Source organism: Herpailurus yagouaroundi, unplaced genomic scaffold, assembly GCF_014898765.1.
Source record: "Herpailurus yagouaroundi ecotype Mexico unplaced genomic scaffold, PumYag 159, whole genome shotgun sequence".
NCBI classification, from domain to species: Eukaryota; Metazoa; Chordata; class Mammalia; order Carnivora; family Felidae; genus Herpailurus; species Herpailurus yagouaroundi.
In genome coordinates this window covers 75,925,541-75,952,872 of record NW_024412400.1, presented here as the reverse complement: position 1 = coordinate 75,952,872, position 27,332 = coordinate 75,925,541, and the positions used below count along the sequence as shown (strand labels likewise).

Here is a 27,332-nt window from a genome sequence, read left to right as displayed (position 1 = left end):
AGAGAGAGAGAGAGAGAGAGAGAGACAGAGCATGAACAGGGGAGGGGCAGAGAGAGAGGGGAGACACAGAATCTGAAGCAGGCTCCAGGCTCTGAGCTGGCAGCACAGAGCCCAACATGGGGCTCAAACCTATGAGCCTTCAAGCTGTGAGATCATGACCTGAGCCAAAGTCGGCCGCCTAACCGACTGAGCCACCCAGGCATCCCTATTTTCGTGTTCCTAAACCAACAAAGAAAGCAAAAAAATCTTAAAGGAAAACATATGGATTGGACCTATTTTCTTTTCTAAAACTCCATGCATCTTAACTTGCTTTTCTCAGCTGTATCGACCTCTATTCTCACTCAACGGCTTCAAAATTTCCAGGATATGACATATGTAATCTCTCCCAAGAGCTAAATAAAATGTGGTATCCCAAGTTGGCCACAGGAGGGCAGTTTTGATTAGCAGAGCTTATCCACTAGGAGCATACCACTGGCAAGATTAGCACCCCCCAACTCCCCCCATCTTGTTTGAAAAAAGAGAGAATGAGGAAGTCTGGAATTCTACTGGGGAAAATCCTACTCACAGCTGTCTACAGACATCATAAGGAAGACTCTTAAGTAGGTCACTATAACCTCAAATTAGTCTTTTTTTTTTTTTTAACAATATAACACTTTGGCCTCGAACGTGAACTTTTCCCATTCACAACACTTCTCTCTGCATTCCTAACTTCCTTTAGTGTCACAAAGCAGACACCCTTTGTTCTATACTGTTGTAAATATTTCACTTTGATTCATGCTCTGATTCAGTGTTTTTGTTTGTGCTCTGTACAGACCTTTGCAAGTCAGAATTTACTTTAACAACCAGAAAGTAAGGATTCTATTGTATTCTATGCAATTTTCTCTCCAGACACTGAAGAGTATGGCCAATTATGATTTAGTACTTAATGATAAGTACATGGTACTCCTGCACGTTTACATAGGATTTGTCCATAGTCATTTAAGCTACTATCATTTATTAAGCGCTCGCTCTGTGCTAAGTCCTTCATGTACAATGGTTTCTAATTCTCCTATAACTCTGAAAGGCAGAGGAGGGTATTACTCCCTTTTACTAGATGAAAAAACAAAGTTCAGGAAGATAAACCTGCCCAGGTCACACAAGCAAGGAGTGGCTGAGATCTAGAAAAGGCTCTAACTCCAAAGCTCACATTCTTTTTACTATGCCACACTGGTTCTTTCTCACACGAACCCACTAAGTACTTAGCTGTCCCTTAAAACAGCATCTCTCTACTTTCATGAAAAAAGATAAGCTGTATTTCTATTGGGCCAAGGTTGAATGGAAGGTAAAACAGTATCATTTTGCTCACGCTTCTGCTTTCTGGGCAGGCATAGTTTCTAGGCAGACACTTCAGCAATAACCAGGGACAGTCTGTACTTGCAGACAGCTCCTTATCTGGAGTCCAAAGCATACACTAAATTTCCTAGGTAAACAGGAAATGTCTTTTCTCATGGTCTTCTGCTTTTGCGCATTTCTTTCACACTCTTCTATGCCTTTTTCAGGTGCCCTTAAACTCCATTCAGGGCATTCTAGCACAAACCCATCCATTTTTTCTTAGTTCTGCATTGCCATTAATTAGGTGGCAATGTGACAAGAAAGCCAATACAGTTGTTCAGCAACACAGAGGAGTGGATTTGCAAACTGCAAAGTGTAAAAAAGTGAAACTAATTTGTTCAGAGCTTCTGAGCATAAACAGCAATACTATATTGACTCAAAAACCTAAATCAGACATTCCATGTATCTTTGGTGAAGCAAATTAGATTCTGAAGAACATGTAAAATGTGTCTGAGTAACAAGCCCAGATAATAGTAACAGAAAGGACTTTGCCAAAAGGCTTACCCCTAAGGCCAAAAAAATGGAGCACTGGGAAGCAGTTGGGGGTGCCTGTCTTCGTGATTCTGGCCAGAGAAGCCCCAAAGTCAAATATGATGCTATAGCTTGGTGGTTCCTAATTCTGCCTAATCACATGAGTCAGCAGGATAGCTTAATAAAAATCCAGATTCCTAGGGCCCCTAAGAAGATTCTGATTCAGAAAGTTTGAGATGGGGGCCTCAGTATCTATATCTATACGTTTTAAAGTTGATTTATTTACTTATTTTGAGAGAGCGAGAATGCGTGTCCATGTGGGAAAGAGGCAGAGAAGGAGGGAGAGAGAATCCCAGGCAGGTTCTGCACCGTCAGTGCAGAGCCCAATGCAGGACTTGAACTCCCAAACCATAAGATCATGACCTGAGCTGAAGTTGGACACTTAACCAACTGAGCGTCAGTATCTATATATTTTAATCATCAGATGAGTCATGACCAGATAAATTTGGGAAAGTGGTTAATGGATTCTTATAAATTTTAGAACCATACAGATTTTAGAACATGAATTTTTGTCTCAATTCACGTGTAGCTATCTAAACTAACCAAAATATCTAAAACCATTTTTCTATTTTAAAGTACTCTTCTCAAAGCAATTCATCTATCCCTAGATAGGCTGGCTTTCAAGTTGAAAAGCACTTCATGTAATATTCTGGATAGCTTTACAATGTATCTGCCCCCAAAATGAGATAATTTAACTATGTTCTAAAAGCGTGTTTAGGTTCCAGACAATGGCTCACAAATTTTAATTAGCTCTGCAATGGAAGATTATGGAATCAGCAGACCTAGGTTCAAATCCTGTGTCACTTGTTAGCTATATACTCTTAAGGAAGTTGGTTGACCCCTCAGAGCCACAGCTTCCTTGTTTGTAAAATGGGGTTCAGAGTATCCACCTTACAAGGCTGTTTGAGAATTACAGACAGCGTGTGAGAAGAGGACACACACAGCACTCATAAGCACAACCAATGCAGGAAAACATGAATCTACATGCAATTTTATAGTTCTCTCGATATATTAATTCCTCACATCTCCAAATTATAAAACAAATAAATTCTCTTGAGGGTCAAGAATCAGGAAAAAAAAAAAAAAAAAGAGTCAAGAGTCAGTAAAGAGATCACACAGCCTGAACATCAGAGGTGTAAACTGTAGCACTTGCCTACCAGAAATAAAGAAAACAGTAGACCTTGGTCCCGTGGCCTTTACACTTGAATCAAGTGGGAAGTTGTGTACATGCAGTCTATCACCTTTATTGTCAGACGACAGTGTCCCTTTGCCTCTTCAACTGTTCTGGGGCCCTCTACATGACACACCCCTGCTCTTGTCAAAGATTACTGCAAGAGCAGATGGGTTTAACAATGACTGACTTGCTTCTCCAACATGGCTTCCATCTACAGGTTTTCCTGGAATCAGCAATCCTATCACCTGAATCTTGTCAGCACCTGCCTATTATTTAGGCAAATAATGTTCAATTACATAATGACCTCCCCATCCCTACCCAATTCAAACCTTGGAGGGCTGAATCTTTGGTGACTGGGATGTCCCTTCTCCAGCAGTTAGGACCTGTTTTTGAGGGGACACAGCTATCATGTGACCCCCTTTCACAGTCACATACTGAGGGAGTGGTGACTGGCTGGCAGCTCCTGTTGCAGGCACATGAGAGGCTTCACCAGGTTCCTGTTTGATGATTACCTGGCAACAAACATGATAATGACACTGAATAAACATTCCATGAAAAAAGCCACTAATATCTGAATCTATTCAGCTTGTAGGAATGAATGAATGAATGAAGCTCTGTAAAAACTGACCCCACCAGAAGAGTAAAACAAAAACAAAAACAAAACAAACAAAAAAACCCCGCTTAAATATAGCCCATAAGAGCTATCAAAAGGACCACAAGTAGGATCTGGATTTGATCCTGTATTTCTGCAAACCCAACCTAGTCCATTTGTTCTGGATTTTGGTGGCAAATGGCAGAAGAAACAAACACACACAACGTTTGTGCTCTCTGGTGTTACCATCTTGCTGGACTCCAAAGGCTGACCTGTGGACACTACTGAATAAATGAAAACATGTTGCAGAAGTAAGATCTTAAGAATTAAGGCATACTAAAAAGTAACGTGTAGTAAGGTAGTGTCCGTCAACTCCAATATGCCACAAAAATTATTATGTAACAAAACCATATCAACTCATGGGATAATGCCCTAACAAAAACTCACTTTTGTGAAAGCTCCAAGTCCTCCAGTGATAGGCTTGGGACTCTGAACCTTAGGGTGACTCCCAATTGGACAAAGAGGTGGCATAGATGCAAACAAAGAATCCTCCTGCTGTGTATGTAAAAAATACACTGTTCAATTATGATACAATAAGTGATTTCAGATATCCCAGTCACTTATATTTAATATAAATCTGTGACATCCTCTAGCAACATAATACACAAAAGAAAACTAAAAGCTCAAAACTCTTTGGAGTCTTCCAAGCCCCCACACTTGCATTTTAATATTGTCTTAGAAACCAAATGCAAGGAAAGGCTATAACCTGGCAAGAACCTACTCATCTGTGCCCCTCACAGGCTGGAAAGACTCTTATCATACATTTGACTCTTATCTAACATTTGTAGACTCTTATCTACAATGTGGATACAATGTAGACTCTTATCTAACAATGTAGAGTCTTATCTAACATTTGACTGACTCATTGGTGTACATGTCTAGTCCCCTGCCAGGTCGTAAGCCACTGAAGAAGACTGACACTGTACTTTATTTCTTTTCTATCCCTAGAGTCTAGGCACTAAATAAATAAATAAATGTAACAGGTGGTTAGAGTGTTTTAGTATTTATACCCTTTCAATAGTACTTATACAACTTGACTTATCTTTACTCCAAATAAATACCCAACACAGGCAGTAATTTTTCAATAAGTATTTAAAAGACAACAAAAAGAACCTGAAGAGTTATTAAATGCAAAAACAATGAAGGTCAACATTCAAAATTACTGTCACTTGTCTCTAATTCTCAAATACAAATTGTAAATTTCAGAGGCAATTTGCCATAAATTAGGGACAAGTAACAAAGTTAAGAACACTGCTTAGCTGTGTAATGAAAAGATCAACAAACATTAAAAAACAGACTGGCAGAGAATTACAGCCTTCAAGGCAATTATTACAATTTAGGCATTCATGTAACACAGTGCTCACAGACAGCACTGAACTCAGAAAAATGTCACCTTGGACCAGAAAACTATTCAACAGCATCACCATTAACTGCTTACATATAAGAAATGTTGTGTTAGCACTAGTCACATAGGAGATGATCTCTGAATTCTTAGTTCTTTCTCACACATGAGTTTATACCTCAAAGTCTCTAGGCAGCCATGACCATGATGAGTAAGCTGAATAACTAACCAAACAGTAGGGACTATCTTTGCTAAACAATGAGCAGATACCCAGCACTCTTAGATGAACAAGTCAGGGCATACCTGAAGTTCTAATTTTAAAGGCCTTCTTACTCTGAAGAAGGCGGGGGAGAGGACAAAGAAAAAAATTGTGGAAAGATAAGAATCATTTTCAAGTAACTACATGGCTGACACCTAGAAAAAAAATGTATTTACTCCTTATTGGTACAAATATAGGAAGAAAAGACGTATACTGCCAGATGAATAAGGAAAAATTTTATAAGGAAAAATGTGTAACAAAACTGACCCCTCCCCCCTCAAAATAGCTGCCTCCTCATCATAGTAAGTTTTCAAATAGATACCAACTGTCCAACTGATGGAAGGATTGACAAAACACTTTCTACACTAGGAAAAGGTCAAGAGTAAGGTAGGGGAGTCTGGAGTAGATGGTCTTCAAGATTCTTACTAGCTTGAAGATTCTACTTAAATTCTTGCTGAGCTTGAACTTACTGTCTTTAGAAACTGGCAAAATGTAATAATGCAAAAGTATTACCTTGACAGTAGATGTTACAAAACTGCTTCCATGAATTTTAGGAATAGGGGAACCTGTTCCTTGGGAGGCCTGAGAAGCAGTAGAGAGCTTGTTTGTAGGACTTCCTGATAAGCAAGGCATATTTAAAAATAAAGCACAAAGTAAAATTTACAAAATGTAACTTTAAAGTATTTTCCACCAACCTTCCCTTTTCCCCCAATATTTTTCATTTTCAAAGGTTGAAAACTCACAACCATGAAATTATTATAGAAAAAACACTTAGAGATTCCTCCTATGAAGTTGACCACCTCGTTAACCTAAAAATAGACAAGAAGCTAGTAAGGACATGTAGAAGAATAAATAAGTAAACATTATATACTCTGCTATTTAAATAGAGACACCAGAACATAATGATATTGGTTATTTAACAATGTGCCAAATGTATGCATTCAAGTGAATGCTGGCTCCATAAAAGTAGTTTCACAGGAGGCTAGACCTGTTCCAAAGTGCTGCCAACATTAAACATTTTATATTCCGTCTGTACAACTGCCTTTAGGGACTGATAACAGTAAGTCTCATTATCTATAGCCAACAATAAATCAAGACCAAAATGGTATTTGATCACCTGCTCCATTTACCAAACTTGCCTACAAAGACTTTTGGCTGATTCCTAAAACTAAACACCCTCAAAGATTCCTATTTGGCATCCCTAAATACATTCAAAAGGCTATTAAGTAATTTCTGAAACCCTTTTTTTTTTTTTAAGTTTATTTATTTTGAGACAGAGAACACGCAGGCACAGGGAGCAGGAGGGAGAGAATCTTAAGCAGGCTCCATGCTCGGTGTGGAGCCCCGCATGGGGCTCAAACTCACGAACTGTGAGATCATGCATGACCTGAGCTGAAATCAAGAGTCCGACACTTAACCAACTAAGCCACCCAGGCACCCCTGAAAGCAGCATTTTTAAAGGAGCTCCACAGTTACAATCATGGTTAAAGGACCTAACTTTTCCAAAAAAAGTACCTGGAAAGACCCAACATACATTCATGTGTTAAATCAATTATGTTTAAAAAAAAAAAAAATCAGTCTCATTGTAGTCACTTCTCTTTTCACTATTTCTCTTAAAGCTACAGAAACTTAGAAGCATGTGTTTACATAGTTTAATTGAAGGGACTACATAAAATAATGTTAATGAAAATACTGCGAAAAAACCTGAAAAGCACTCTGTAGTTATAGATTATGGTGACAAACACAATGAATCCAATTCTTATTCTTCCTATCAGAGGTCCCTTTTTAGAACTGCAGAGTTCAATTTCCCTCCCACACACAAAATTTACCTTATTCACAGAAAGTAGAGATCACTTTTTTACTTGACTGGTGAAACACATACATGGTCCACAAAGGTATTCTTTTTCTAAAGTTTAATTTGGAAAATAACTACATTGCTTGCAGGCCCAAAAAAGAATTATCTTCCAAATAAAAATAAAACATTTTTTTAAAAGAAAATTAATTATGGCCCACATTTACTCTTTAGAAATTAAAAAGAAAAATTCCTAAAAAATACAACTTTTACAAAAAGTACATCTTCCCTCAAAGAAACCTCACTGGAGTTACTATTCCAGATCCCCTCCTCTTTTTATAAAGATTTCATTATTCCATTACATGACTACTAAGTCCACACTAAGATTTCATCTTTATGAAAGATCAAACCTTTGGGATAACACAAAGACTGATCAAACGCACACCTGCAGTCGGAGTGGTGGCTCCAATAACCTGCCCTGGCTTGTCCAGGATAACATAGGGATTATTAATGACAGAGCTGGCAGTGCCTTGCTTCACATGGACTGGAGTGGAAGTTGGGGTTCGAGGCAGTGGTGATGGACTTGGAGTTGATATGGGGGAACCTTTATTAATGAAAAAGAGAAAAGAGAAACCAAATAAACAAAAGAGATCTACTCAACCCATCTGAGGTGATGAAGATAATGCAAGAGGGGCAGGGCTATCAGGGAAAAGAGAACGGAACTGTGGATTTCAGACAATGAGCAACAGCAGCAGTGTAGCTGAGGCAGGGATTAGTGTATTTCCCTCTCCACATCTTTGCATCAGCAGGGAGCTTTTGAAAAGCAGATTCTGAGATGCTAGCCGAGACCCACTAAATATAAATCTGTACTTTAACAAGATTCTCCCCCATACACCCATCCCAAGGCACATTAAAGTTCAAACAGCAGAGCTTTATATAACAGCATGAAACCGCTGAATCCCTAAATAAAACTCTTAACAACTTGGGCAGATTGTTGTAATTATGGTTACACTCAAAGACACTAAAATTAGAGGAAATAAGTAAGTGAACAGCCAGACTTACAAACCAGGCAGGAGTCTTGATTTACAATTAATTTCCAATAGGAAAATAGGAAATTCACCCACCCAAAACAAGTCTGCCAATACTATGTCAGAGCTACAATCCGGAGATACCTGTTCCCACAGAACACTCTCAAAGGTTACCCACGTATCATTAAATATCCTCAATGGTTTTTGTATCGATCAAATGTGTCATCCATGAATTTCTCTAAACTTCAAACCAATTACTTTTTTTTTCTTTTTAATTTTTTTTTTTAATGTTTATTTATTTTTGAGGCAGAGAGAGACAGAGCATGAACGGGGGAGGGGCAGAGAGAGAGGAAGACACAGAATCGGAAGCAGGCTCCAGGCTCTGAGCCATCAGCCCAGAGCCCGATGCGGGGCTCGAACTCACGGACCGCAAGATCGTGACCTGAGCTGAAGTCGGACGCTTAACCGACTGAGCCACCCAGGCGCCCCTAAACTTCAAACCAATTTCTATGTCAGCCTATTTCACCTCTGAAGCAGCAAGTTCCAAAATGCTTCTAACTTGTAGGTAAAATTATACATCCTTCGCCTTTCATGAATTTCAAAAACTTAGATATTTCTGCTTAGTTGTCTGTTTTTAGCACCAAAGACTCCTTTTCTCTCCCTTCATATACAGAAGGCTCCCACTGCCTAGATATTTCTGCAGACTCTCTTTCATGTCTTTTCTGAAGTGGTATAGTCAAAACCATGAAGTATATTCCTACCAGAAGCCTACCTAACATGAGACTGTCATGAGACAATGGACAATTCAACTTTAGTGAAAGTGAAGGCTCGGAACTACCCACTGATAACAAAAATGAGTAATGTTCTGTGTGGTTAGAGAGTATAAAAGACATTTCAATCCCAAACCAATTCCCACCTTTAAAGCTTTAATCCACACCAAAAAGCCTCTAATTTTTCTTTTTTATTACTAGTCACTCCGGTTTCTATATATAATCCATAAACTTAATCTCTCCCTTAGCTGAAACCATACATCCTAGTAAACATTTTACCTGCACCAATTCCTGGAGATGAAACTTGACTGCTTTGAATTTCATTTCTTTCCTTATAACTATTTCCATATGAGATGACTTCTGTTTTCGCTTTGTGACAACTTTGCTAATTAATAGCTCACTTGTTAAATAAAAAAAACCCTACTTAAAAGAACTTAAAAAAAGAAAGCCATAATACATTCTGTCATTCCAACAATTTTTATACACATCAACTTGACACACATCACCTATATACCTGAAACAATCTTGCAGCTCATGGTGATGGGTTGGAAGGACTTTCCAGGTGACTCAGGATTAGGCATCTGACTTTGTGGCACAATTTTGCAGCTTGACGCTATTGGCTGAAAAGCTGAATTGCCATGAGAACAAAAGGTAACTTTCTGGGATGTTGTCATTTTGGTGGGCGTCCGTTCCAATGAAGACGGCAAAGAATAAAATGTAGTGTGTCTCTCAGCTTCAGTGTTGGCTGGGAATCCTATTTGAAAGGAAACAGGTCAATGACAAGTCAGAAATTGCTTAGAAATCATAAAACCTTACTATCGTGGGAAAAGAATGAAACAATAAAGATCCCTTATTTCAACAATCATCTTTAAACCACTCACTAGTAAAAAACACAATTGGCATATGTACGAACCCTTTATACATTTTTGGATGAAATGTAAATTATTATGTTTAAAATCATTTTATTAAAATGCTTCTTTCAAAAAATTAGAAAATGTTAACTATAGGGGCGCCTGGGTGGCGCAGTCGGTTAAGCGTCCGACTTCAGCCAGGTCACGATCTTGTGGTCCGTGAGTTCGAGCCCCGCGTCAGGCTCTGGGCTGATGGCTCGGAGCCTGGAGCCTGTTTCCGATTCTGTGTCTCCCTCTCTCTCTGCCCCTCCCCCATTCATGCTCTGTCTCTCTCTGTCCCAAAAATAAATAAATAAATAAATAATAAAAAAAAGAAAATGTTAACTATAAAGCATGTATAATATAAAAAGTACACAAGTGTATTATGTTCTGCCATTTTTTATATGAACTGAAAAACTATAAATTACAAAAAAAGAAAAACTCAAAAGAAAGCATTTGTTGGGGTGCCTGGGTGGCTCAGTCGGTTAAGCGTCCGACTTCGGCTCAGGTCATGATCTCGCGGTCCGTGAGTTCGAGCCCCACGTCGGGCTCTGTGCTGACAGCTCAGAGCCTGGAGCCTGTTTCAGATTCTGTGTCTCCCTCTCTCTGACCCTCCCCTGTTCATGCTCTGTCTCTCCCTGTCTCAAAAATAAATAAAAAAACGTTAAAAAAAAATTAAAAAAAAAAAAAGCATTTGCTTAATCTAATAATGCTCTATTTTGCTAAATGCCCATGAAGAAGATGCAACTGAAATTTAAAGAATAGTTAAAATTTATAAAAGGACTAAATATTTTTTTTTTAATTTTTTTTCAACGTTTATTTATTTTTGGGACAGAGAGAGACAGAGCATGAATGGGCGAGGGGCAGAGAGAGAGGGAGACACAGAATCGGAAACAGGCTCCAGGCTCCGAGCCATCAGCCCAGAGTAAAAGGACTAAATTATTAACATCACATTAAAATATAGGCTGAGAGAGTAAATTGATGCCATTTAGAACCAGTTTTATATAACAGAAGTGATTTAATGATATATACTTATTAAATGAAAAAATACCACAGTCAAAATACATTTGCTGATGATGAATCTTATATTTTTAATTCCAGTACAGTTAACACACAGTGTTCTATTAATTTCAGGTGTACAATATGGTGATTCAACAACTCTAAACATTACTCAGTGCTCATCACAAGCGTACCCTTAATCCTCATCACCTATTTCACCCATTCCCCTATCCATCTCCCCTCTGGTAACCATCAGTTTGTTCTCCATAATTAAGAGTCTATTGTTTTTGTTGGTCTCCTTTTTTTTGTTCATTTGTTCCTAAAACTCCACATATAAGTGACATCACATGGCATTTATCTTTCTCGGACTTCCACTTATTTTTTTTATTACTAGTCACTCTGGTTTCTATATATAATCCATAAACTTAATCTCTCCCTTAGCTGAAACCATACATCCTAGTAAACATTTTACCTGCACCAATTCCTGGAGATGAAACTTGACTGCTTTGAATTTCATTTCTTTCCTTATAACTATTTCCATATGAGATGACTTCTGTTTTCGCTTTGTGACAACTTTGCTAATTAATAGCTCACTTGTTAAATAAAAAAAATCCTACTTAAAAGAACTTAAATACTCTTTAGAGCCATCCATGTTGCAAATGGCAAGTTTGAGTCTTTTTATGGCTGAGTAATATTCCATTGTACATATATAGCACATCTTTATCCATTCATCGATAAACACCTGGGCTGCTTCCTAATTTGGCTGTTGTAAATAATGCTGCAATAATACTGTGTGTATCTTTTCAAATTCATGCTTTTGTATTCTTTGGGTAAATACCCTGTAGTGGAATTACTGCATCATACATATGGTAATTCTATTTTTAATTTTTTAAGGAACGTTCATACTGTTCTTTCCACAGTGGCTGCACAAGTCTGCATTCCCCCCAACAGTGCACAAGGGTTCTCTTGTCTCTACATCCTTGCCAACACTTGCTGTTTCTTGCATTGTTGATTTTAGCCATTCTGACCAGTGTGAGGGGAGATCTCCTTGTGGTTGTGATTTGCACTTCCCTGATGATGGGTGATGTTGAGCATCTTTTCACGTGTCTGTTGGCCAACTGTATGTCTTCTTTGGAGAAATGTCTGTTCATGTCTTCTGCCCATTTTTTTACCTGAATTATTTCCTTTTTTGGTGTTGAGTTGTATCAGTTCTTCATACATTTTGGATACTAACCCTTTATCTGATAGGTCATTTTCAGATATCTTCTTCCATTCACTAGGTTGTCTTTTGGTTTTGTTGATGGTTTCCTTTGCTGTGCAAAGCTCTTATATTGATGTAGTCCCAACAGTTTATTTTGTTTTTGTTTCTCTTGCCTCAGGAGACATATCTAGAAAAATGTTGCTACTGCAGGTGTCAGAGAAATTACTGCCTGGGCTCTCTTCTATGATTTTTATGGTTTCAGGTCTCACATTTTAGGCCCTTAGTCCATTTTGAGTTTTTGTGTACAGTGAAAGAAAGTGGTACTGTTTCATTCTTTTATATGCTGCTGTCCAGTTTTCCCAACACCATTTGTTGAAGAGACTGTCTTTTTCCCAATACATAGTCTTGCCTCCTTTGTCAAAAACTAATTGACAATATAAGCATGGCTTTATTTCTGGGTTTTCTATTCTGTTCCATTCATCTATGTGTCTGCTGTTGTCCCAGTACCATAGTGTTTTGATTATTACACCTTTGTAACAGATCTTGAAATCTGAGATTGTGACACCACCTGTTTTATTCTTTTTTTTTTTTTTTCAACGTTTATTTATTTTTGGGACAGAGAGAGACAGAGCATGAACGGGGGAGGGGCAGAGAGAGAGGGAGACACAGAATCGGAAACAGGCTCCAGGCTCTGAGCCATCAGCCCAGAGCCCGACGCGGGGCTCAAACTCACGGACCGCGAGATCGTGACCTGGCTGAAGTCGGACGCTTAACCGACTGCGCCACCCAGGCGCCCCACCACCTGTTTTATTCTTTTTCAAGACTGCTTTGGCTCTTTGGGGGTCTTTTGTAGTTCCATACAAATTTTGGGTTTGTTCTAGTTCTATGAAAAATGCTGTTGGTATTTTCATCGGGATTGCATTAAATTGCTTTGGGCAGTCTGGACACATTAACATATTTATTCTTCCATCCATGAGTATCAAGTATCTTTCCATTTGCTTGTGTCATCTTCAATTTCTTTCATCAATGTTTTACAGTTTTCAGAATATAGACCTTTCACTTCCTTAAGTTTATTCCTAGGTATTTTATTCTTTTAGTATGATTGTAAATGGGACTGTTTCCTTGATTTCTCTTTCTGCTTATTATTATTATTGTTAGTGTATAGAAATGTTAACAGATTTCTGTATATTGATTTTGTACCCTGTGACCTTACTGAATTCATTTATCAGTTCTAGTAGTTTTTTGGTGGAGTCTTTGGGTTTTTTATATATAGTATCATGTCATCTGCAAACAGTGATAGTTTTACTTCTTCCTTACCAATTTGGATGCCTTTGATTTGTTTTTCTTGTCTGATTGCTGTGGCAAGGACCTCTAGTACCATGTTGAATAAAAGTGGTGAGAGTGAACATCCTTTTCTCATTTCTGACCTTAGGGGAATTGAGTAGGATGTTAGCTGTGGGTTTTTTCATATATGGCCTTTATCATGTTGAGGTATGTTTCCTCTAGACCTACTCTGTTGAAGGTTTCTATCAAGAATGATGTATTTTGTCAAATGCTTTTTCTGCAACTATTGAAATGATATGGTTTTTATCCTTTCTGTTGTTGATGTGATGTATCATACTGATTGATTTTCAAATACTGAACCACACTTGCATCCCAGGAATGAATCCCATTTGATCACGGTGAATGATTTTTTTAATGAATTGCTGGATGTGATTTGCTAATATCTTGTTGAGGATTTTTGTGTCTACATTCATCAGAGATACTGACTTGCAGTTCTCCTCTTTTTGTAGTGTCTATCTGGTTTCAGTGTGAGGGTAATGTCAGCCTCAGAGAATGAATTCGGAAGCTTTCTTTCCTCCTCTATTTTTTAGAATAGTTTGAGAAGTATAGGTATTAACTCTTAAGTGTTTGGTAGAATTCACCTGTGAAGTTGTCTAGCCCTGGACTTTTGTTCGTTGGGCATTTTTTGATTACTGATTCAATTTCGCTGCTGGTAATTGGTCTGTTCAAATTTTCAATTTCTTCCTGATTCAGTTTTGGGAGGTTATATGTTTCTAGGAATTTATCCATTTCTTCTAGGGTGTCCAATTTGTTGTCATAAATAGTTTTCATAATATTCTCTTATAATCCTTTGTATTTGTGGTGTCAGTTGTTACATTGTACTTTAAATAATAGATACTTAACATTCAGTTTCTTGTTCACACAACTAGACACACAACCAAAAACTCTTCCTGTAACATATCAGAATAAACCATTAAAATCATCAAAAAATGAACATTTAATGTCTTTTAGTAAGTTTTATATTCTATAAAACATGTAGAACTTCATGAAAAAATTTTTTCTGAGAATAAGGATTTGGCTATTTTCACAACTGGACTGTATAGGTAGAGGCAGCATGCCTATTTATGGAAAACTTATTTTCCATACACCCCTCAGTCTCTACAGGAAGCAGTTCAATATCACATTATGCAAATGAGAGAAAGGAATGCCCCAGAGAGTGATTCCTCTGTACAAGGAAAAATTCATTTCCATATAAGGAAAAATATATTACCTTTCTCCACACAAGTATCAGGTACTGGCTCATGTGACTGCTTTATCGGTGAGGAAGCTTTCACTGGGGCTGGAATGGTCAAAGGCAAAGATGGTGGGGCATCAGAGATGTCTGACTCAGAAGACTGAGGATAAATGGAGTCTTCTCCAAGAGAATGTCGGTGGAGCTCAACATCCACTACCTACACAATCAGGCAACAATTGGACTCATGAATCCATCATCAGTGTCACAGAAAGCCCCAAGCTTGTCTAAGAACGTGGTACTCTAAGAGATGTAACAAATGATTTTTAATCATACTTCAAAGGCAATTTCAATCTAAGAACTAAAGGACTTACCCCAGAATGTAATCTAGTTTGGTTTAATAGATAAATAACCCAGTGAAACCAATCATATAATTTGGGAATATTTGCTGTTTCTATGCCTTACAACACTCTTCCCCCACAAATCCCTGTATGACTGCCTCTTTCTCATCAAGTCTCAATCAAATGTCACCTTCTCAGAGAGGCTTTCCCTAACCAACCTAGCTAAAGCAACTCCCTTGTCCCCCAGCTACTCTCTTTATATCACTTATTTCCTTTTTTTTACTATATATCTTCTTCCCATTCTCAACACTATCAAGAATATAACTCTTTAAGAACAGCAGCTATCTCTCTATATCCCCGTTACCAAGACCAGTGTCTCCTATATAGTACATGCTCAATAAGTATCTTTTGATACAACAGAGCACATTTCCCTAAACAGAATAAGGTTTAATTGGCTAATTCTAACTATAATGGCTACTGCTGATATAGCATGAACACCACCAACAACAAAACAAGTGGAAGGAAGGGCATGGGGAAGAAGAACCAAGTTGGAGGTCTCATTTCCAGACTTTAAAACTTATTATTACAAAACTATAGTAATCAAAACCATGTGGTACTAGCATCGAGAAGACATATAGACCACTGGAATAAAATGCCACCTCATATATATGGCCAAATTATTTTTGACAAGAATGCCAAGACCACTGGGAAAAGGACAGTCTTTTCAACAAATCGTTCTGGGAAAACTGGATATCCACATGCATTAGAATGAAAGAAGACCTTTACCTCACACCATATACAAAAATTAACTCAAAATGGATCAAAGACCCAAACAGAAGACCCAAAACAGTAAAACACTTAGAAGAAAAAATAAGGGCAAAGCTTCATGACACTGGATTTGGCAATGACTTCTTGGATATGATATGAAAAGCACAGGCAACAAAAGAAAAAAGAATCACTGGACTGCATCAAAATTAAAAACTTCTGTGCATCAAAGGACACGATCAACAGAGTGAATATGTAATAATACACAGAATGATCTGATGAGAGATTAATATCAAGAATACAGAGAGAACTAAAAAGCAAAAATGAAAAACCAAACACCTGATTCAAAAATAGGCAAAGGATCTGACTAGACATTTCTCCAGAGAACATATACAAGCAGCCAATAAACACATGAAAAGATACTCAACATCAATAATCATTAGGAAAATGCAAATCAAAACCACAACGAAATACCACCTCACACTCATTAGTTTGGCCACTATCAAAATAATAGAAAATAAGTGCTGGAAAACAGGTGGAAAAACTGGAACCATTGTGCACTGTTTGTGGGAATGTAAAATGGTACAGCTGCTATAGAAAGACTGTGGCTGTCCCTCAATAATTAAAAACAGAGCTACCATGGGGCACCTGGCTGGCTTAGTCAGTGGAGTGTACAGCTACTTATCTTGGGACTGTAGGTTCAAGCCCCATGCTAGGTATAGAGATTTCTTTAAAAAATAAAATCTTCCAAAAAAAAAAAAAAAATAGAGCTACCATATGATCTAGCAATTCCACTGTCTTGGGTATGTACCCAAAAGAACTGAAAGCATAGACTCAAACAGAGATCTATACACCCATGTTCTTAGCAGGATTATTCAAATAACCAAAAGATGTAAGCAACTCAAGTGTTCATTAACAGATCACTGGATAAACAAAACATATATACATACAATGGAATATTATTCAGCCTTTTTTAGGAAGAAAATTGTGATGCACGCTACAACACAGATGAACCTTGAGAACATTTCGCTAAGTAAAATGTGCCAATCAAAAAAAAAAAAAAAAAAAAAAAAAAGACTGCATAATTCCACTTATATGATGCCTAGAGTAGTCAAAACTTCACAGAGACCCAAAGTAGAAGGGTGTTTGCCAGGGGTTGAAAGGAAAGGGGAATGGTTACTATAAATGGGTATAGTTTCAGTTTTCCAAGAGGAAAAGAGTTCTGGAGATGCATGATAGCAATACATGCACAAAACTGTGAGTATATTTAATACCTCTTAATTGTACAATTAAACATTGTTAAAATGATACTTTATGTGCATTTTAATCATTTTTTTTTAATTTAAAAAGGGAGAAGAAAAACTCTTTAAAAAATTCAGCACTCATTTTTTTCCAGTTAAAAATGAAGATCAATTTTCATTCTACTTATTCCCAAATAATACTGCAGGAAAAACCTACCGTCTCCGCTCCAAGAGTCTGCAGGCCAGTATAAGTTCTATCCAGCTATTGAAAGACAAAAGAAGAGTGTAAAGTTTCACTAAGCTTACTTATAAATCTTAGGATACAATCTCATCTAAAACCCCTTTCACCACAAGTCTTTGTAACATAGGATCTATTTTTTCATAATATATCTATTCATCACTTCGATAAAAAACCTCTGAATTGGAGGGATGAGTAAAATTAATAAAAACAACCTCAATCATATAGTTATTATACCTTTAATATAAACTATATACTTCTAAAAACATTCTAAGCACTATCTAAAAATGGAAGAAGTTTTACACAAAATGGTGTTTACTATAGCCATGAACTGGAGACATAAAAGTCCAGCTATAGAGGAATGCTTAAGTAAATCCTGAATCATCAACTGTGAAGTATTATAGCCATTTAGATGCTGTTTACAAAGATGATGTAAAAAATGTAACATAAACAAAATTTACACCTACATACAAAAAGGCTCAGTTCTTAATCCTGTATTTTATTTATACTATCACTTTAAAAAAATAATCTGTACACACACACAAATATTACTTAGCCATAAAAAAGAATGAAATCTTGCCATTTGCATCAGTATGGATGGACCTAGAGGCTATTATGCTAAGTGAAATAAGTCAGGCAGAGAAAGACAAATACTATAGGATTTCACTGATGTGTAGAATCTAAAAACCAAAAACTAAAAACCTCTCTGTTTGCCAGAGAGGACAGGGGTAAGGTGTTGGGCAAAATAAGTGAAGGAGATTACGAGGTACAATCTTCCAGTTATGTAAGTCACAGGGATGAAAAGTACAGCATGGGGAATACAGTTGATAATACTGTAGTAACTCTGTACAGTGACTACACTTACTGAGTTTCGTATAGAATCGTCAAATCACTATGCTGTATGACTATAACTAATATAACACTGTATGTCAACTGTATTTCAATAAAGATAAAAATCAGTAAAAGTTTTTGCTTAGCATAAACAATTTGTTCCTCAACAGCATTTTTGCTTTTTGCAATAAAAAACTAAAACCTCCACCCTCCCCAAAAAAAAAAAAAAAAAAAAAAAAAAAAGAGGATTTGTGGAGTTTATCAATATAAACATTACACAGTAAGATCAATGGGGGAAAACTATTAAGTTTGGTAAAAAGGAAAGATGATTTACTAATCAGTAAATAGAAAACTCTAAGACTTGCAAAAAGTACATTTCAAGTTGTGGCTGAGGTCCTTAGCAGCCAACACAGACATGACAACTCAGTCATGAGAACTAGTTTCATAACAAAAAAGGCAATGCAGGGTGAATTCATACTGGTTCCAAGGAGGAGATCTAGAATTTTAATACTTAAACCTTAGCCAACAGTATGACTGTTAAAAGGAGGTGGGCGGGGCGCCTGGGCGACTCAGTTGGTGGGGCGCCCAACTTTGTTCGGCTCAGGTCATGATCTCATAGTTCACGGGTTCGAGGCCTGCATCTGGCTCTGTGCTGATAGCTCAGAGCCTGGAGCCTGCTTTGGATTCTGTGTCTTCCTCTCTCTGGACCTCACCTATTTGTGCTCTCTCTCTCTCTCGCTCTCAAAAAATAAACATTAAAAAAAATTTCTTTTTAATGACGTGGGCAATTTTAGGCTATGTCCATTTTCTTTCTTTTTTTTTTTAAGTTTTTGTTCCTTTTTTGTTCCTATTTTGTTTAGTTTATGTTCATATTCTCCACAGCATGGAAATAATAGTCTCGCTGTAATCTGTAGTGGCCTATGTTTCACTCTTGGGACCATACTTTATGAGAGACATTGATAACTGAGAACTGTTATCCAAATGGCAAGAGAAACTAGAAAGCACTGTGTACAAGGAATGTTATAAGAATAGGTTCTGCCTGGGGGCGCCTGGGTGGCTCAGTTGGTTAAGCGTCCAACTTCAACTCAGGTCATGATCTCGTGGTTCATGGGTTTGAGCCCTGTGTTGGACTCTGTGCTGACAACTTAGAGCCTGGAGCCTGCTTTAGATTCTGTGTCTCCCTCTCTCTCTGCCCCTCCCCTGCTCATGCTGTGTCTCTCTCTCTCAAAAATAAATAAATAAATGTTGGGGCGCCTGGGTGGCTCAGTCAGTTAAGCGGCCAACTTCGGCTCAGGTCATGATCTCACGGTCTGTGAGTTCGAGCCCCACGTCAGGCTCTGTGCTGACAGCTCAGAGCCTGGAGCCTGTTTCAGATTCTGTCTCCTTCTCTCTGACCCTCCCCCAGTCATGCTCTGTCTCTGTCTCAAAAATAAATAAGCATTAAAAAAAAATTTATAAATAAACAAATAAATAAATAAATAAATGTTAAGGAAAAAAAAAGAAGAATAGGTTCTGCCTGGGAAGGATTTAAGAAGAGCCATGAAGGCCGTCATTAAACATTTTTAGGATTCTTATAAAACAACACAAAGTCCTGTCCTGTGCTATTCTAGAAATCAAACTAGGACAAATAAGATCAAACTAGGACAAACTAGGACAGTTTTAGTTAAATTTATGGAAGAATCTTCCAAAAGTTTATTTACAAAATGGATAAAAGGGTTGTTTTGGGAATTACTGTGCTCCATGGTGATGGTTCATCAGGGATTCAGGATGTGGGAATTTCATAGATTCTGGGAACTTCAAATTTTACATACCTCTAATACTTGAGTACTTAGTACATAATGTAATTATTACAGTATCAAATATAGATTGTTAAGCATTCCAGCAGCATTTCAAAATACAGAGAGATCACTATGGGTTTAGTCAGGAAAAGTTACATAGGAATCTGAACTTGAAGAATGGAAAGAATTCAAACAGGCATTATTAAAAACAAACAAACAAACAAACAAACAAACAAACAAACACAAGAGAAGAAGGCCCAGGGCATTATGTGAATAACTGACCTGGCTGGAGTAGGATGTCCATGCAGGGGATTAGTGTGAGATAATGTAGGAAAAAAGTGTGTTGAGTCAAAATGTGAAGAGCCCTGAAGAGTCAGGGAAGTCTGAACTTGAGTAAAGGGAATTCAATGAAGGTTTCTCAGAGAGGAACAGCATAATGGTTTTCCTATTTCAGGAAGACTAATCTGATGGTGCTCAGAATGGATTTAGGGTAAAGGAGACAGATTAGAATTAAAGAACTTAATCAGGAGACATTAGAATAATAGCCTAGGCAAGAGCAGGAAAGGAGAAGGGTAGAATCTAAGAAAGATGATGAAGAAAGAATAATAGTCTGCAACTGAAAAAATATTTAGAACAAAGAGGGGAGAATCCAAGATGGCTCTTAGATTTAACACAGCAATAAAAGGGAAAATACTCCAGTACAAAGATCACATGGTCACAACACAGTGTTTAAGGCCTGAAGGCCTATCAATACATAATAATAAAATTAAGCTTTCCAGAAAAGCCGATAAAAAAACTTAAATACTGTCCTTTTAAAAACACTGTGTCTTGGGGCGCCTGGGTGGCTCAGTCGGTGGAGCATCCGACTTTGGCCCAGGTCATAATCTCATGGTTCACAAGTTCGAGCCCTGCATTGAGCTCCGTGCTGACAGCTCAGAGCCTGGAGCCTGCTTCAGATTCTGTATCTCCCCCCCTCTCTCTCTGCCCCTCTTCTGCTCATGCGCTATCTCTCTCTCTCTCTCTCTCCCTCTGTCAAAAATAAATAAACATTAAGAAAAAAAATTTTTTTAAATAAATGAAAACATCAAAATAAAATAAAATAAAATAAAATAAAATAAAATAAAATAAAATAATACAAAACAAAAACTGTGTCTCAAACTTCCATCAGGACCTCTAAGTGATACGGACAATATAATAGTATAAGAACTATGTAAATAATTCCTTATATTTTAGAAATTAGGGCTGGGCCCAGTGCAATGTAAGATTAGTATGTGCAGTGCTTAAAATAAGATAAAAGGAAAGCAACTATTTTAGACCTTCCTCTAATTAAGTGGGACCATATCTTGCCCCTCTGAACAAAGTGGCTGTATGTGCTTGATTCCATTCCAGTTCTTCTGCTAGGTTATAATGCAATCTAATCTTATAGTAATCTCTCAGATATAACTTAAACACAAAGTTTAACAGTGCTGTCACCAATGGAGAGCAAATTTTAGCCTTAAGGTTGAAAAAGTTGTATTTGTAAGGCACCTGGGTGGCTCAGCCAGTTAAGTGTCCAACTTTGGCTCTGGTCATGATCTCATCTCACAGTTTGTGAGTTTAAACCCCACATCAGGCTCTGTGCTGACAGCTTGAAGCCTGGAGCTGCTTCAGATTCTGTGTCTCCCTCTCTCTCTGCCCCTCCCCAGCTCACACTCTGTCTCTCTTGCTCTCAAAAATAAACAAGCATTAAAAAAAAAAGAAAGAAAGAAAAAGCTGTATTTGTAGAACAAAGGGAATTCTGCAGATGTACCGACATTCATTTAGTTCAATTTTGGGAGCCAGTAATGGGAATAATGTGGTAAACCACAAAGTAAGGGTGCTTTGGGAGAAGTTTAATATTAGAATTTTATCTTATGTAGAGAAAATCTACATGAGACTACATAGAGGAACTAGGAAAACATTTTAAAAAATGGTCTTCCAATCATAAAAGTTAAACATGCTTATTATATAAAATTAGAAAAAGACAAAAACAAAAAATAGAAAATAAGGGCAGGAGAAATTGCCCACAATGTCATACTACAATTACTCCAACATTCTGGTATATTTCTTTTGTGTTTTTTCCACCTATTTAAAATCACAGTTGACTTCATACCATACATACATATTATACCCTGTACTTTTCACTTGCCATAGTTGGTAGTTTTTCCCCAGGTATAGAAAACACGTCATAATATATAACTTAAAACGGCTGCATAATAAACCATGTGGATATATTAATAAGGGATTTCTTAAAATACAAAAAGATTACAACTTTGTACAGTACTTTCAACTTTCTAAAATATGTTCACTCCTGTCTTAATGCTTCCAAGATAAACATATTGTATCCTATATCCTTATGAGATAAACAGGCTTATTATTTGCCTCATTTTACAAAAAAGTATATAGGTTTTTTTTAATGTTTATTTATTGCGTAAGAGAGAGAGAAAGAGAGAATCCCAAGCAGGCTCCATGCTCAGTGCAGAGCCCGACATGGGGCTTGATCTAACAAACCAGGAGATCATGACCTGAGCCAAAATCAAAAGTTGGATGCTTAATCAGTCAAGCCATCTAGGCACCCCATAGATTTTTTAAAGATTTCAGTCACTTAGTCTCAGGTAACACAGTAACAGTGAGCTTTGATCAGAGACTCAAGTCTTCTGATCCTCTGATCAGTTCATCTTTTTAAAGAACATACATTCTGCTGTAGTGCAACTGCTCCCCCAACCTTCAGGGAACAAAGGAGTCTTGTAGCAGTATGCATCACACAATCAAAAATATTAATCCTGCTTCCACTGTCCTTAGCTACTTCTCTCAGGAGGCCTAACCCATTGCTTTAAGTAACCAGACACAAAGAGGAACTTCAGGGGTACCTGGGTGGCTCAGTTGATTGAGCATCCAACTCTTGATTTCAGCTCAGGTCATGATCCCAGGGTTATGGGACTGCTTAAGATATTCTCTCCCCCCCCCCCCCCCAACCCCCGGGCCCCCCCCCCCCCCAGCCCCCACCCTCTAATTTAAAAAAAAAAAAAAAAGGAGGTAATTCACTTCTGGGGAACAATGTTTTGTTACAATACCTTCAGATTATGTATGATATCTATCCGTTTGTTCTGGCTGTCTTTAAAGTGAACTTGAACTCTGACAGGAAACTCGCCCCAGCCTCTTCTGGTGAGGTGAAAAGGAGGCTCTCTAGGGAAAAGCAGGTATTAACACATTAAGCCACAGTCAGTCTCTCATTCTAGACAGGAAAATTTTCTCGTATTGGTAAGTCAGAAATTCAGAGCCTCTTACTATCGTTTACATTTCCTCATTTGAAGCTAAATCAATATGAATTTTGCTAAGATGCTAAAAGAAAAACTAACTCAAACCTACATTAAACTTTCAATTACTGAATAGAGATATTTATAGTATATAATCCAATATCATTATTTTCACAGACAGTGATTCAAGGTGATTTGTTGGATATCATACAGTAGAAGCCAGAATCTTTGCCTGCTGCTTGACAGACACAGGCTGTGAGGTATATGTTCCTTACCCCAGACACTCATATTTATTCCTCCACTCTGGCAAAAACAATAGATCACAAATGCTCATCTGAAAGTGACAATTTATTTGAAACTATCCACTAACCTGATTTAAAAGATCTTATGTTCACAATATGATCTTCCCCAGTGATTATGATTTTAGTGGATAGAGAGAAATGTGTGTGAATGTTAACTGGATTAGAGAATTTTTAGTCAAAACAGAATTTGTGAAAGAAACAAAAAGGAAAGTTGGTGAAAAAACAACTAGCAAATTATTAATTGATGCTGGGTATATAAGGGTTCAAGATACTCTACTTTTAAATATGTTTGCAATTTTCCACATAAAAATACTTCAAATTTAACTGAGAGAACTTCATGTACTCAAAAATAATATGGTTTAACAGGGGAGAGAGAATGCTTTAAAGTGAAAATGTTCATTATGAATCACTACCTTGGAATTACTATAATGAGAGAAGATGCCAAGATGACAGGGAGGAAGAAACATTCAGCTGGATGTGCTTTTCAAAAACTAAGAAGAGACATGAATTCAGTAAGGGCTGAGTCCAAGAACACAACCTGAAAGGAGTCTAACAACGGATGTGAATTACCAAGCACAAGGCTACCAGGAAAGCTCAAGTCAGGAAAAATCCACGAGTACGAGAGTAGGATGGAAGGGAGAAAAAGCAATAGCTATGTTATAAAACAGAGAGAAAGAAAACTAGAGTGTCCTGGGTGGGAGAAACCAGTTGAACACCAGGTGAGTTATAGTAAGTAAAGTAGCTATGATGTTGGTATAGGTCCAGACAGAAATTAAAAAGTTTACGGTCAGGGCGCCTGGGTGGTTCAGTCGGTTAAGCATCCAACTTCAGCTCAGGTCATTATCTCGTGGTTCGTGTGTTTGAGCCCTACGTCGGGCTCTGTGCTGACAGCTTGGAGCCTGCTTCAGATTCTGTCTCTCTGCCCCTCCCCTACTCACTGTCTGTCTCTCTCTCAAATATAAAAAATAAAACATTAAAAAAAAATTTTTTTTTTAAGTTTAGGGTCAAATGAGAAGATTGACTTGATACGGTAATTTGAAAAGGGATGAAGTGGGGCCAAGGCATGGTGAATGTAAGAATAATAATTAAAGTTTTATTGATGACATGTTTGGTCATTTAAATTCCATTAAAGCTAAGTAGATAGCCTAAATTCATTTTTCAATACATCAATTATATTGTTTGTATGCTGAATTTCTCTTACAACGGATATTGCAAATCAGCGGTGTTCCTCAATTTATGTACATTGGCTAAACTCTCATGAATGAACAGGAAGGACTGCTGCCAGAGAAGACAGACAAACAGCATAGAGGCCAGGAAAAAGGAACAATGCTTTTAACAGGAAATTTCTCCCTAACCATATTTTTGGAAGCAAAAAAAGGAACCTAAGACTTACCAACAGACATCACCTATAGAAACGTTAAACTTCAAAAGATACACGTATCTCACACACAAAAAGACTGCTTCCCTCAAACAGACTTTTTTATTTCTGGATTCCTCACAGAAGGTGAAATGTATCAATGACCAAGAATGAAAACTCACAGAATACTGGGTTAAAAAAAAAAAAAAAATGGCTTTACTAGATATATACAGCATGGAGTACACCTCCTTATCCAAGTAATTAATTCAAATGGTCAACCAGTCTTCCAAGGTCACTTCTAGTGACCTAAAACTCATTACTTAATGAGATTCTCTACCACATTTCTGAACAGTTCCATTATAAAAATATTTCACCTTTCTCCTACATGTTAGATCTACTTTTTGCCTTTTGCAATCACAAATTCTTCCTCCACATGACCTTCAAAAAACCTAAAACATCCCCTAAGTTTCTCTTTTTAAGATGAACACATTCTATTCCCTGCAACAGCAGCAGACACTTAAATATTTACTATGACCCAATCACTGTTTTAAGCCCTTCGTATCTATTAACTTATCTAATCTTCACAACCACACTACGAAAATGTCCCTTCTGAGACACAGTAAGGTTGAATAACTAAGTTCCCCAAGGTCACACAGCAAATATGCAGTAGAGCTGAGATTCAAACTCAGGCAACAAACTCCAGGGCCCACACTTTAACCGCTAGTTGTCCACATCCCTGTGGTGTGAGATCTCCTTACTGTTCAGACGACTCTCCTCCCAGAGGCATAACACCATGGCTAGATATTGTCAGAATGCAGGGTAGAGCAAGTCTGCTTTACCTCTAATAAAACAGCGTAAGACTGAATTACCATGTGAAATGACCTGGTTTCACTTTTTTGGTTTTTACTCTTCAATGTGGCAATTAGAAAATTTTAAATTACTTATGTGCGTCATAATATTAGACAGTGTAGCTCTAAAGAGCTCCTATATTCAAGCTAAATGAAACAGATACAACAAACTTTAGTCACTCATGTACTAGGACCAGAATACTCTACTAAACTTCTCAAAGGAAGGAACCATGTGTTCTTCATCTTTGCAATCCCTGCATCAAGTCCTGGACCTAGAATGCATTTAGTGACTATCTTGTACCTAAAAGCAAAGTTTACTATCAGAGCCTTTAGGAAGCTGGCTAAGGATGGCCGTGGTAACTGAACCAAATGTCAAAAAGATGCTTCTTAGCAGAATCTACAAGTAATGTACTGTGATGAGGAAATTCAGAGTACATGAGAAACACACATTTGCTTATGAGCTACAGGGAAGATTAACCCCAAGAGTCTCCCCTACTCATCAAATTACTTTAGACACCTGATGTGAAAAACATCTTAAGATCCATGTAAAGAACATGAAGAGTTACAATTAAATCTAGGATACATGCTGGGGTGCCTGGATGGCTCAGTCGGTTAAATGTCCGACTCCTGATTTTGGGTCAGGTTGTGATCTCACAATCCATGGGATTGAGCCCTGCATCGGGCTCTGCGCTGACAACGTGGAGTCTGTTTGGGATTCTTCCTCTCCCTGCCCCTCCCCCACTCATGTTCTTGCTCTCTCTCAAAATAAACTTTTTAAAAATAATAAAATCTTTAAAAAATGTAAGGAAAAGATGGATCATTGATACTGGGACAACTATCATCCATATGAAGAAAATAAAAATCCCATTTCCAAGTATTTTCCCTTCTGACCATCTAACAATTCCTATCTTTCCAGCTCCATTCCTAATCCAACTATTCTTTGAACCCACTGGGAATTCCACTTCTTACCCATACCAATTTTCACTACCTCTCACTGCTCTTTATATAATTTCCTTCTCTCCTTACTCAGCCTATATTCTACAGTATACCAGTATCATAATAACCTCATTTAAAAAGTGAGGAAATCAATGAATTTAGAAATTAGGGTTCCGGGTGAACTGTCTACTTCCACATCAAAGTCCTTGAGAATGACATCAACAGGAAACATCAGGACACTGGCTAAAACTGTCTTTGAAAGAGAGGAGTAACTGGGAAATTAGTAGATGTCTGCAACAAGGAGGATGATACAATGCTCCAAAGGAGCTGAGGGCTTTTAGGCAGAAAAGGGGAAAAGATGATCTAGAAGCCACAAATATGTGCAAGAAAGACACACACCCCACCCCTGGACCTAACGGTACATGGTATAAGAGAGAAAAAACAACTGTTGTTTGAAAGTTGTTCTCAGAAGCAGTGTTCTTAGGAGAGAGCCATGTTCTATTTTATTTATTTAATTTTTTTTTGAGAGACAGAGAGCAAGTGGGGAGAGGGGCAGATAGAGAGGGAGACACAGAATCCGAAGCAGGCTCCAGGCTCCGAGCTGTCAGCACAGAGCCTGATGCGGGGCTTGAACTCCTGAACTGTGAGGTCATGACCTGAGCCGAAGTTGGATGCCCAATGGATTGAGCCACCCAGGCGCCCCAGCCATGTTCTGTTTAAGAGTCAGGAGTGGAGAAAAGTTCTGAAGAGAGATAAGGATATAAATTTCACTGATAATAAATCAAAACCACTTCTACAATACATTCATACAATGAATGTATATGTGATATGCAACATGACATAAAGATGTAAAGAATACCTAAATGAAACAAATTTCAGAATAGCATATATATAAA

General features: G+C 37.7%; 1 protein-coding gene across 3 annotated transcripts in view; it reads right to left on the bottom strand.

The window, feature by feature from the left end:
- YEATS2 (YEATS domain containing 2) overlaps positions 1-27,332 on the bottom strand; it is a 117,326-nt gene that overhangs the window by 45,531 nt on the left and 44,463 nt on the right. For all 3 annotated transcript variants that reach the window (XM_040480899.1, XM_040480897.1, XM_040480898.1), the window contains exons 8-15: positions 22,811-22,922; positions 17,089-17,133; positions 14,564-14,744; positions 9,434-9,673; positions 7,567-7,725; positions 5,843-5,946; positions 4,116-4,223; positions 3,406-3,588 (exon numbers count right to left, since the gene is read on the bottom strand). In XM_040480899.1, the coding sequence (XP_040336833.1) occupies positions 3,406-3,588; positions 4,116-4,223; positions 5,843-5,946; positions 7,567-7,725; positions 9,434-9,673; positions 14,564-14,744; positions 17,089-17,133; positions 22,811-22,922 (1,132 nt within the window). The remainder of the gene's footprint in view (positions 1-3,405; positions 3,589-4,115; positions 4,224-5,842; positions 5,947-7,566; positions 7,726-9,433; positions 9,674-14,563; positions 14,745-17,088; positions 17,134-22,810; positions 22,923-27,332) is intronic.